We start from the raw sequence: 12,239 nt of genomic DNA, 5'->3' as shown, positions 1-12,239 counted from the left end.
GTCCCCACTTTTGCCCTCACCCCACCAAAGGCTTCCAGGAGCAATCGAGATTGTTGGATGTTGTCCCCACTCATCCCCACATGGTGTACTATGTTCTCAGAGTCCAGTGTTTCTGCATCAGGTCTGGAGTTCGCCCTCCTATGACATCTCGTAGGTGTGGCTTGCTGCGACACACTTGTACCCGCAGCCTCAGACGTCACACCAAGAAAAGTCCTCTCGCTTGATTCACTCATGAAAGGGCTTGACATCCTCGAGGGGTTCAGCACCTCCTAATCCAAGGTAACCATCTCGTCGCCTATGACTTCTTGCTGCCCATCATTCTCCTGAGTTGAAATAGGTGGCATGGCATTTTCTTGAACATTCTCTCCTTCAACTTCAGGAGCACTTTCTGTCTCCTCCTGATGCTCAACCTCTGCGAAACAAAACATAGATGCTTGGTTAGCAGCATTGAGGAAGGAGAAGCATAGGAAGCACACGCAGTACGTAACATTTATCCAACCCAGACTCTGCAATTTGCAGGGCTTACCCTCTAATGGAAAACTGGGCCCAGCTTCCGCATTGATTGTTGGTCTTCTCCTGTGACATTTAATCATTGACACTGTCCTCTACTCCCCGGCTGTTAGTTGCAGCCTACTTGGCAGACCTACTCCAGTTTATGACCATTCTCGGTTGATCTGTAACACCACCTTCTGCTAGAGAGGGTCCTTCTGAACACATGCGCACACACACGCACACAGATCATATTTACAGATGTTACTGCAGTGCATAAATATACATATATTTAAAAGCCCAAATAAATGTAAGTCTAACGTATTACTTACAGTCACTGCTTGTCTGAGGTACTGCCACTTTTTCAGCTGCACACCGGTTCTTGGACATTCATGGACATTCCATTAAACTCGACTGCGATCTGGTCCCAAACTTTTGTGAGTGCAGACCGTTTAAGCTTATTTTTACCGAAGCTCCCCTTGTTCTTAAGAACTCCCCATCTACTCTCAATTAAGTCTACCGGGGGCTCAATTTCTTCTACGAGAAATCTCTTCGCCCTTATGGTTTCCCCTTCACCGTCCCTGGCCCTTTTGTCTTCTTTGTGCCCTTCCATTGCAGCCATCTCGTGAACAAAGCTGTATTTCCTACCTGAGGACCTACCTCTGCCACCAATGGATTCTCAATGGTGATCCACACAGTCCCCACATGTACTGTTTTTTTAATACTTTCTACTGCTCATGTGCAAATGGTTATTTTTTTTTTCTTGTGCGCATGCGCGATTTGGTGGCCATTTTTTTTTCAGCGCATGCCCTGTGCGGTTTCAGCGCATGTTGGAGGCTCTGCCCTACAGATTCGGATCGGGTAGCGCCGGAGCCAGAGGGTGCATGTGGTGAGAAAAAAAATGGGCGTCCAGGTAAGTGAACGCCATTTTTTTTCTTTAGGGAAACTTGAGCCCTTGGTTAGCTTGGGGTACCTCGCTGTTATGTGCTTCAGCAGGGCAGGTAACTCCGTCTCATCGAAGGCAGGCGCCCTCAACCTCCCCTCCTTCTCGATGTTCCTGCGTTGGATGTCTTTGTTAACATTGCCATCGTATTTGTATGATTTTTGCTTTGTTAAATATCTCTTAGTCTTCAAACTGAAGAATTATTAGTTGGTAGGACTATATTTGGTATCTTTCCAGTAACTGCCCGTCGACTAGCTTGCTGCTCCTTCTCACTCTCTCTCCCCCTCCTCTTCAACTCACTGTGCATGCGTGGGTGACCCCTGAAATCGCGGGTAAAACACTTGTGTAAAAAAAAAAGGGGGGGAAAATTCACGCATGCGCAGTTCCGTGCCGCAATGCCCATCAAGGAGATATTCGATCTGGATCAACTTCTAGGATACATACCGCCCGATGCAGACCGCTGACATACCGCTGAAAACATTTTGACCAATTTTGTCCTCTTCAGTTTCGGCGGTATGAAACGACGTACTACTGGCATACCAGCGAGAAATGGGCGAACCTTACACATCGACCAATTTCAGGCCCCAGGTGTGGTCTCACTAAAGCCCTGTACGATTGTCATAAGACTTCCTTACTCTTGTACTCCAACCCCCTTGTAATAAAGGCCAACATGCTATTTGCCTTCCTAAATGCTTGCTGTACCTGCATGCCAACTTCCTGTGTTTGCTGTACGAGGACACCTAAATCTCTCTGAACGCCAACACTTAATAGTTTCTCACCATTTAAAATATGTTATGTTTTTCTATTCTTCCTACCAAAGTGAATAACCTCACATTTTCCCACATTATGCTCCATCTGCCACTTATTGCCCACTCACTTAACCTGTCTATATCCCTTTGCAGGCTCATTGTGTCCTCCTCACAGCTTAGTTTCCCACCTAGCTTTGTATCGTCAGCAAACCTGGATACATTACACATGGTCCCTTCATCTAAGTCATTAACATAGATTGTAAATAGATGAGGCCCAAGCACTGATCCTTGCGGCACACCACTAGTTACAGCCTGTCAACTGGAAAATGACCCGTTTATCCTTATTTTCTGTTTTCTGTCCGTTAACCAATCCTCTATCCATTCTAATACATTACCCCTAACCCCATGAGCACTTACCTATCTACTGCTTTTTATGGAAGAGCGTTCCACACTTCTTCTGTTCTTTGTGCGAAGAAGTGTGTCTTAACTTCTCTTCAGAATGAGATGAATGATTAGAATGACTCGTGAGCTGGAGCAACTTGTTCGTTTGCATTCAGATACACTACAGCATGAGCTTACAGTCCAGAGTGAGCTAACAGAACGGAACAGCTGGACTGCGACACAGAGCAGATATCTCACTGAAGACAGTACGGCACAAAGCAACAGTCAAATGTTTCTATGTCTACACCAGGCCATGTTCAAGTGTAAAGACACGATGGAAGCAGAGACTCAGAGATTAAAAGATGAAGAAAGAAACAGTCAGTTACTAGAAGATGTCAAGGGGCAGCTTGGTGGTGAAGTCACTACTGGCTCTCCAAGATTAGGAGCTGAAGCTGGCAGCTTATCTCATGCAACGACTGCAGGTACCAATGACGCCAGCGAGAAAGAGCTAACTCTGGTCGTAAATGGGATCTATCCTGAGAGAATTCCTAGCAGTAAGATAAACGAGGATAAAGCGGCTGAGCAGAGACAGAGGAGACTTCGGGGGTCAAAGAAGTCACTGGATGTAAAACTGAGGAACAAGCTCATTGGAGAATACCTGGAGAACGTACATACACTGTGCTGGAAGAAAGGAAGCATATTGAAGAAAAAACGGCTACAACTCATGAAACAGGTCTCCTTTTCTCACAGACACGGTTCTTCTGAATTCCCTCCTGTTGAAGTTGATGACCATCCAAAAGCAATCAATGAAGCACTGGGAGAAGTGTTAAACATGCCAGATACAAGGGAGAAAGTATTTGTGTTCCGTATCAAAAAGGAGGTGCCTTATTCCTCAGACCTTCAACCAAAGAAGAAACGGCGCAATTTCCTAAATTTTAAAAGATCAGCTGTAGCTAACTTGGATGTACTTTAAATTAATTAATTCAAGGTTAGCATTATGTAGCCATCTATAACTAGCATATATTTAAGAAGGAGATAGATAGATTTCTAGAAATGAAGGGCATCAAGGTGTATGGGGAAAAAGCGGGAATATAGGGCCCAAGTTTCGGGCCGCGCCTAGAACGGCGCAGCCCCGACCTGGACGCCCGTTTTTCGCGCCACAAAGTGCGCCTAAAAAAAACTTACAGATTCTCAGGCTCCCTGCTGGTCCTCTGTAGCTGGGCGCAGCGCAACACGAGCTGTGGGGGGCGGAGCTAGGTCCCTGCGATGAAAACAGTGCCGGGACCTCTGCACATGCGCGCTACAGTGGGCGCGCATGTGCCATAGCTCCAGGCGCCCAAAACTGTGTGGGAGTGGCCCAAAGCACGCAGCCCCTAGCCCTGGCCGAATGGCCTCACTGGGGCTGTGTGCATAAGGCTGTCTCCCACACCCAGCTCCTGCTTCCTCCCGACCTGACTCGACTCCCACTTCCCCGCCCCCCCGCCCCGGACCCGACTCCCCGGACTGGACCCAACCCGCGCTCCCCTCTCCCCCCCTCCCTCCCACCACCCCCCCAACCCGGACCCGACCCAACCTGACCTCCCTCCCCCGCCCCCAACACGAACCGACCCGACCTCCCTCTGCCTCGCCCCCCCCCCCCCCCACCGACCCGACCCGTGCTCCCTCCCTCCCTCCCCCCCCGCCACCCGAACCAACCCTCCCCCCCTCCCCCCCGACCCGTGCTCCCGACCGCCCCCCCCCCCCGACCCGACCCGACCTCCCTCCGCCCCCCCGACCCGACCCGCGCTCCCAACCCCGACCCGCGTTCCCCCCGACCCCGGACCCGACCCGACCCAACGCCACCTACCTGTAAATCTGGTGCTGGGGCCGGGCCCTGCCCGAAGTCTTGGGCCCGACCCATTCAGCCTCCCTCCCCCTTCTCCTTCCCCCCGCCCCTTCTCGTTTTCCCCCCCACCCTTCTCCTTTCCCCCCTTCACCTTTCTTTTTCTCCCCCCCTCTCCTTCCCCTTCTCCACCCCCTTCTCTTTCCCTTGCTCCTCTCCCCCCTTTCCCCTTCTCCTTCCCCCCTTTCCCCTTCTTTCCCCTTCTCCCCCCGTTCCCCTTCTCCTCCTCCCGCCCCCTCCCCTTCTCCTCTTCACCCCCTTCCTCTTCTCCTCCCTCCTCTTCCCCTCCCCCCTTTCCTTTCTCCTCCCCCACTTCTCTCCCCCCCTCCCCCTTCTCCCCCATCCCTCCCTCCCCTCCCCCCCCCTCCCTCTACCCCCCCCTCTCCCTCTAACCCCCTCCTCCCCCTCCCCTCGCTGTCAGAAACACAGACACTGACAGAGAGTGAGAGACACACACAGACAGACAGACAGAGAGATAGAGACACTGACAGAGACACACTGGGGGGTGAGGGGGCATCCCAGCACGCTGTTGGAGGGCTCCCGGTGCTGCAGTCGGTAAGTAGAAAGTGTTTTATTTATTGATTTAAAAAAAAATTCTTATTAATTTTTTTTGATTGATTTATTGGTTGATTTATTGATGTTTTTATCATTTATTATTGATGATGGCTCTTTATTTGTGAAACTGAAGTGTTTAATGTTTGTAAACTTCCCTTTAAACCCCCCCCCCCACCATTCCCTACGCCTGATTTGTAACCTACGCCTGATTTTCTAAAGTGTAGACAAGGTTTTTTCGAGCGTACAAAAATCTTCACTTACTCCATTCTAAGTTAGTTTGGAGTAAGTTTTCACTGCCGAAACTTTGAAAACAGGCGTAAGTGGCTGGACACGCCCCCTTTTGAAAAAAAAATTATGTTCCAAAGTGAAACTGTTCTAACTGATTAGAACTGGAGCAAACTAAATGGCGATAATTCCGATTTCTAAGATACTCCGTTCTACACCAGTTGCTCCTAAAAATCAGGAGCAAATCATGTGGAAACTTGGGGCCATTAACTCTGTTTCTCTCACCACAGATGTTGCCTGACCTGCTGAGTATTTCCAGCATTTTCTGTTTTTATTTCAAATTTCTAGCATCTGCAGAATTTTGCTTTTGTACTAGAATGATACGATGTTAATGATAACAATGAAATGAATTTAGGCAGTGTCAATCCAGTTCCTACTTGGCTTAAGTCCACGGCATAAAACTGTTCATGAATCAGCACAAATATTCAGGAACTTGTCAGTGTTACTGAGAGAGAATGGTTGAAATAAGACATTGGTCAAGTTACATTGTTACAATACAAGGTGTTCTGAGGTGTAAAGTAAAGGAACATTGTTGGGACAGAGCAAAGAGAGTAAGTATACCTTGTATCTGGGGCCTACCATAGATAACATTAGTACTGCTTGGTGTTGAAACTTGAAAGTGAGTTACATTGTTAATTGCAACAATCTAAATTAAGATTTCAAAAGATTTCATACAAATAATTTTGACAAATTGCAACATTAATATTTGTGCTAAGATGGACTACAGTAGTCTGCCATGTTCCTTCCTAAGCTCCAATGCAATGTTTCATATAGATTTTTCTTTATTCTAAGCATTTATACAATCAACAGCTTTCTGACAGACTCCATGTTGTACATCCATCGATACTGTATTAATTGTCTGAAAATCATTATATAAATAAATGAAAAAGAAATGCAGTGATATGACAGCAGCAGCTACCCCACTATGATCTACAGAAAGACAAGGCAGAGGAAAAGCAAAACTCATTTTGGTTTCCTTATAAATTGATCAATTTAATGAGTCAACCATTTGAAGCAATTTTGTGCACTGTTCTGCACTAATCAATCCCTCCCCAGTGATAATTTCTTGGGCTTCCTTCAAATTTACCATGCAGAAATAATTTTGGGCGCTGCTTTCCAGTCATCTGAAGATATCATTGTTGGATCATTGCTTTCACTCTGCACCGATGGAGTTGCCACTGGATATTACAATAGCTTCTAATGATTGTTGTTTCGAGACCCTGAGAATTTATCGCATGGCCTGCCTGGAATAACACTTACCTAAGAACTACATGTTGTATCTGTGTTCCTTGTATTGCAGTGGCCAATCTTTACTGTTCATAACAAATAATTGAGTCATAATTAGTTTAAGATAAACTTGGTATTGTTGTTATATAACGTTACTTTTCTCGTATTAACAATATTTGAAATCCAGGTACGATTTTGCGTGTTCCAATGTTATCAGCAATTATGTGTTATTGAGATATCTTTGCATTTCCTGTAGAATAATCTGTACGGAAAGGATATTTCTTTACACCCTATTTAAGTAAATAACTGTAGACTGGATTTTGATTCATATTGTTTGCCTCGCTGTTTTTGAAGATTTATTTCCTGTAGAGTTAACTGTGTAAAATGATTGATTGCTTTAAATAGTTTATTCATGAATTGTTACCAGGAGCCATCAAGTGGAAAATTGAGCTGGACTGGGACACAGAAGATTTAGAGTATCTGCAGAAAGTGGAAACACATGTGGCAAAAGCATTGCAGGAAGTCACTCCAGACATCATTGTGTACAATGCAGGCACAGACATCTTAGATGGTGATCAACTGGGAGGTTTGGCTATTTCACCTCAGGTTCGTAAGGCAAATTCAGGGCAATCCAGATGTTTATACTTTGCATACGTATCAGTGAAAGTACTTCAAAAATAAGTTGCGCCTTCAATTTGAAATATGCAACATGTTCAAATACTGCCAAGCTTAATAAAACACAGGTGAATGAATATTCACCTGTGTTTCGCATTGTAGAAGATTTAAAGGAACGCTTTGTTATACCTACTTCAGCAAAAGTTTCAGTTCTATTCAGGTCAGTGTCATTAGCTTGAACAAATGGTGTACATAATTTCTGCTTCACTATTGTACAGCATTTACTGCACTACGATTTTTTCTTGCCCAGCTAAAATAAATTGAAATAAATCAAACAATTACCTAATTTCTAGTTAGCTTTGTACAAGGATTTTGCTATGGTGGTACAATTCAATGCATTTCCCTAACTGGCACATACATGATACACAAGAGGAAACTAACAGTTACCATTTTAAAAGGACCAGCTAATTTACGTAAAACAATATTTGCTATTAATATAGAGGCACATATTTTAAATCTTTTTTGTCCTAAATAAGTATCTTTACTTATGATTTGTAAATAAATGAGCATACAAAAATGTGTTCAAATGAACTAGAAAAAACATTTATTGCTTCAATGCTCCATTGTCTATTGTATTTACCAAAGAGCTCTTTATCATGAAATGTTATGTTTAATGCCATTTCCTTTCTGAAATAATGTGATTTGTAATTGTGCTGTGTTGCAGATGTATAATTATATTGATTCTTTAAAAAGGAAATTGCTGCTGAAAACATAAATATAGATTTTTGTTTTACCATATTGTGATTTTTTTGCTAGAACCTATTGGTTACAATGGGGAAATATTTACCATGCTGAAATTAAGTTGTGGGATAATATATAAATGTGTAATATTTTCATCTGAAATTGCTCCTTGTATTATATTTGGGGAGGACCAAAGTGTTTTGTTGGAATTTCATAATTAGTAATGATAGAAAAACAAACTGTTATGTGTCCTTGTGACATCAATCTCCTAATTCCATTAAGTTTTTTTTGGTCTAGGGAATTATTAGAAGAGATGAAGCAATCTTTGAGGCAGCCCGCAAGCATAAGATACCCATCCTGATGGTGACATCTGGAGGCTACCAAAGGTCCACAGCTAGGATCATAGCTGATTCTATTCTTAACTTGCACCGTTTGCAACTAATAGACCATGAGATGATTTAGGTGAAATGAATGACTCTTATATTTCTAATACGCAAGTCTGTATCAGCTGCAATGCTACCACTGTCAATGCAAAGAACTTTCATTAGTTTGGAGAAAAATGTAATTTATATACTAAAGTAACAATGTTCTATAATCTGATTAAAGAAAGTTATAAATGTTGATAAGATAACAAAAAAAATAGGTTTACAATACTATTAAAATCTTAAAGGAACATTCCTCTCTGGTGCAATAAAGACATGGACATTTTTAATAAATAATAATACATATTATCTACTTGGCTGTGTGAAGAATCTAGATAAATAAAAAAATTCAAATAACATTTAGCTCAGCACACCCCAATTTTTGAATAATTCACAAATTTAAAAATGTTAGTCTTTTCCCACCCTGATGCACACTATACAATGGTTGAAACACAGTAGTGATAATTATATGCAAGCACTATCCTTACTCCATTGTACTCAAAATAGAGGATATGGTGACACAAGTTGAGAAGTAATGTAATTTTGATTGTTTTGTAGTATCAATTATCAGAGAAAACAGTTAACTGCAGAAATATCCTGGAAAATTATGTCAAATTACTTCAGGTATAAAAGTTTATTTTATTGCCCAGCAATCTATTTGTGAAGGAATGTGCCTTTAAATACAAGGTGTCTAGCTTTTTGTTCTCAATTTCTGGCTGAAAATGTTACTGTGTTCTTATATGATAGTGTTGTTATTCGTAATGAGTATCTTTATGTTATGGCCTACAGGAAGTATTTTGTACTATGGATTAACGTGTAGCAATTAAATTTTTTAGGTAATTTAAATACTATTAGAGCATGACTAAGATGATATTTTCTGACCTTTTAATCATTATATCTGGCACTAAATGTGTCTTTTATTGAATAGTTGCAAAGCTTGCATTTTATCACTAAATGATCTTACATCTGAGGAATAATTTTAGGGTTTCCTTTTTTTTGTTCTGTTTTGTGAAGAGGGTCATATTGAAACCTAGCACTGCCAAAATTAAAAGCAGCAGTCAGCAAAGCAATGGAAAGTAAAATTTGGCGGGTGTATAATTGGTGGCCTATCATGCTGCTGCCAGTTTTCTACCCAGCAGTGAAAGGTAAAATCTGTCCTTAAAAGTTGTAGGAAGTCGTGCTTAAACTGTACAGTGCTCTGGTCAGACCACACCTTGAATACAGTGCCCATTTCTGGTCACCGGAACAAAAATATCTGCAGATGGTACAGGGTAGAACCACAAGACATAGGACCGAGTTATGAGGAAGGTCTGCAGAAACTTGGACTTCTCAGTTTTGAGATGGACTGATTGAAAGGGAGGCATCTAAGATAGTAATTGTATAGGAACGGTAAATCTGCAATATTAACTTCAAATTAAATTTTGATTATAGGGTAGGGAGGGGTATATTCTAGTGAAGGGAAAAAATTGGCTATAAAGAAAGAACTTGTATTTATATAGCGCCTTTCACAACCTCAGGACATCCCAAAGCAGTTTACAGTCAATTAAGTCACTGTTGAAATGTAGGAAACATTTAAGTTCTTCTTCAAACACAGACTGATCAACATGTAGAATGGATTTCTGGTTTGGAAAGTGAAGGCAATAAAGTTTGAAATCATTTAAGAAATGGCTGGGTGCTGTGATGGTAACGGGACAGGGTGTTAGGGAGAGACTGCAGGTTATCTCTGAATAGATTTGCCAGGATTGGCAAATAGCCCTTTCCAATTCATATCTATCTTATTTGTAAAATTGTACTTTAGAAGTACACTCTGATTTTATTCTGCTGGTGAGAAACCTCGCCATTAGTGATGCATATTGGATATTCAGGCAAAAACTGTCCAAAAAAGGGTTCCGTTAAGCTTTGCACATGTTGTAAGCCTTGCAGATGTCCACGTGACACCTGAGTTTGAAGTCCAGTTTTGGCTGACATTCACACTCTGGCTTCTTCTGGGATTCTGAAAGTAAGCTTTGCTAGTTGTGGTGTAGTTATCCAAATACAGAAGGAAATTGGGCGCTGGGTCACTTTTACACTACTGAAAAATGCTTGCTAGGAGACCTGGTGGAGAAAGGAATAGAAGGATATGTTGATAGGGTGAGATTAAGTAAATAGAGTGGTAAGAGGCTCTTGTGGAACATAAACACTGGCCAAATGGCCTGTTTCTCTGCTGTAAATTCAATGAAGTTCTTTGCAAGGAATATCATTGGTGGTGGTTGTGGAAATGTCCAAGGCCTGGTATAACCTGCCTTGATCGAGGAGGACATTGTGATGCCATATGCTGATTTGAAAATGCCATGAAACTAGGACGAAAAAGAAAAAGTAACAGCTGTTTTGAATATTGGTTAATTTTCATTTAATTTAAGATTGATCTGTGTGATCTCAGTTTGTTTAGTTCACTCTCCTTTACGATGCTAGGCATGTGGATTGAAGCCATTAGAAGAATATTGAAATCTAATGCAAATGAACTGCTGTCTTTATATTTTTCTTGAAAAACCTAAACAAAATCTTAATGAAGAAATTTGCACATATCCTGTTTAAGAGGAGAGACGCTAAATAAAATGATATTTTATTTATTACTGGGCTTACAGTTATAAAAGTTGCAGATTTCATTCTGTTATGTGAAGATGTTACCAACTGAATATTGTATTTAATTCTACATGTCCTGTTTAAACTACTATTGTTGATTACCGATCATTTATGAATGTATTTTTCTATGACAGCTAAAAATCAAACAATTTAACATTAAAATCGGGGCACATGACACTGAGTTGCAGCATTGTTTTGAATACTAGTCATTGTATTTTGTTACAAGATTTGCTTGCCTGTTGCTAAATACTGTGTAAATTAACACAGTGTTGTTATTATGAATTCTGTTCCATTTGTTAGGAAGTAAATTATTTTTCTGATTGATTTACCCTTTTTGGTAGCTGTGTTTGTTTACATATGCCCACAGTGCATATGATTATAGTCTTGAGTTTAGCTACGTGCCATTTAACCCCTATCCTGCAGAACACATCACTCTTTATAGCTAGTGATGTCTTTGGTTTACGTTTTGTAAAAAATCACTTGCCCTAAAGATCTGTAGCTGACATTAATTTCTTTAATTATTTATCTTTATCGAGTAATAATATTTATCAAGAGTAGTACAGGTCGAACCTCCCTTATCCAGAACCCTCGGGACCTGGCCTGTTCTGGATAAGGGATTTTTCCGGACGAGGGGTGGTCACGTTAAATTGGATCGTACAGATACTGAGCAAGGGGATATCGGGGCTGGCTGGCTTTGGGGTGGGAGTGCGGCAGAGAGATCATGGGGGTGGGGGGGGTGGCGGTGGATCGCGGGGTCAGGCCAGCAATTGCGGGAGTCGGCAGCGAGGAAGGACTTCAATTTGTTCATGTCAGAGTTCTGTGCATGCGCCACCCGGTGGCCGGGAATGATTCCGGACAAGGGGTGGTTCTGGATAATGGAGTTCTGGATAACGGAGGTTCAATCTGTAACAGAATAATGGAAATTATGATCTGTCAAATTGGAATTTTTCATTGCCCACCTTTCTGTAAATATGATCCCAGATTCAATCTGTATATTCACCTGTGTCTGACCAAATACAGCAGTGAAAAACAGAATAATATACATACTTTAAAAAATCTGAAATATTACATTTGATATTTAGGTGATAATCGCACTATTTGTTTTACCAAGTTATAAGTAATGCTAAATTATATACACTGATTGATATTCATGCAAGCATCATATCAAACAATTTGCATTGGAACTATCTTGTCAAAATCTTGACTTAATCTGAATGTAACATTGACGTACTTTGATTCAGACCCACTAAAACAAAGCTTTATGTTGACAGGGAATTTGACTAATCTGCATTTTGCTTTATTGGTACTTAATGTCTCTCAATTTTGTT

The 12,239-nt window shown here is 41.7% G+C and overlaps 1 protein-coding gene across 3 annotated transcripts in view; it reads left to right on the top strand.

Annotated features, from left to right (window-relative positions):
* hdac11 (histone deacetylase 11) overlaps positions 1–11,088 on the top strand; it is a 143,619-nt gene extending 132,531 nt beyond the window's left edge. For all 3 annotated transcript variants that reach the window (XM_070895345.1, XM_070895342.1, XM_070895343.1), the window contains 2 exons: positions 6,939–7,117; positions 8,165–11,088. In XM_070895345.1, coding sequence (XP_070751446.1) covers positions 6,939–7,117; positions 8,165–8,329 — 344 coding nt within the window. In that variant the 3' untranslated portion in view covers positions 8,330–11,088. The remainder of the gene's footprint in view (positions 1–6,938; positions 7,118–8,164) is intronic.
* The last annotated feature ends 1,151 nt before the right edge of the window (positions 11,089–12,239 follow it).

The sequence above is a fragment of the Pristiophorus japonicus genome, chromosome 12, assembly GCF_044704955.1.
Source record: "Pristiophorus japonicus isolate sPriJap1 chromosome 12, sPriJap1.hap1, whole genome shotgun sequence".
Classification (NCBI taxonomy): Eukaryota; Metazoa; Chordata; class Chondrichthyes; family Pristiophoridae; genus Pristiophorus; species Pristiophorus japonicus.
Note: the sequence above shows the minus strand (reverse complement) of the source record. Positions and strands in the feature narration are given on the sequence as shown.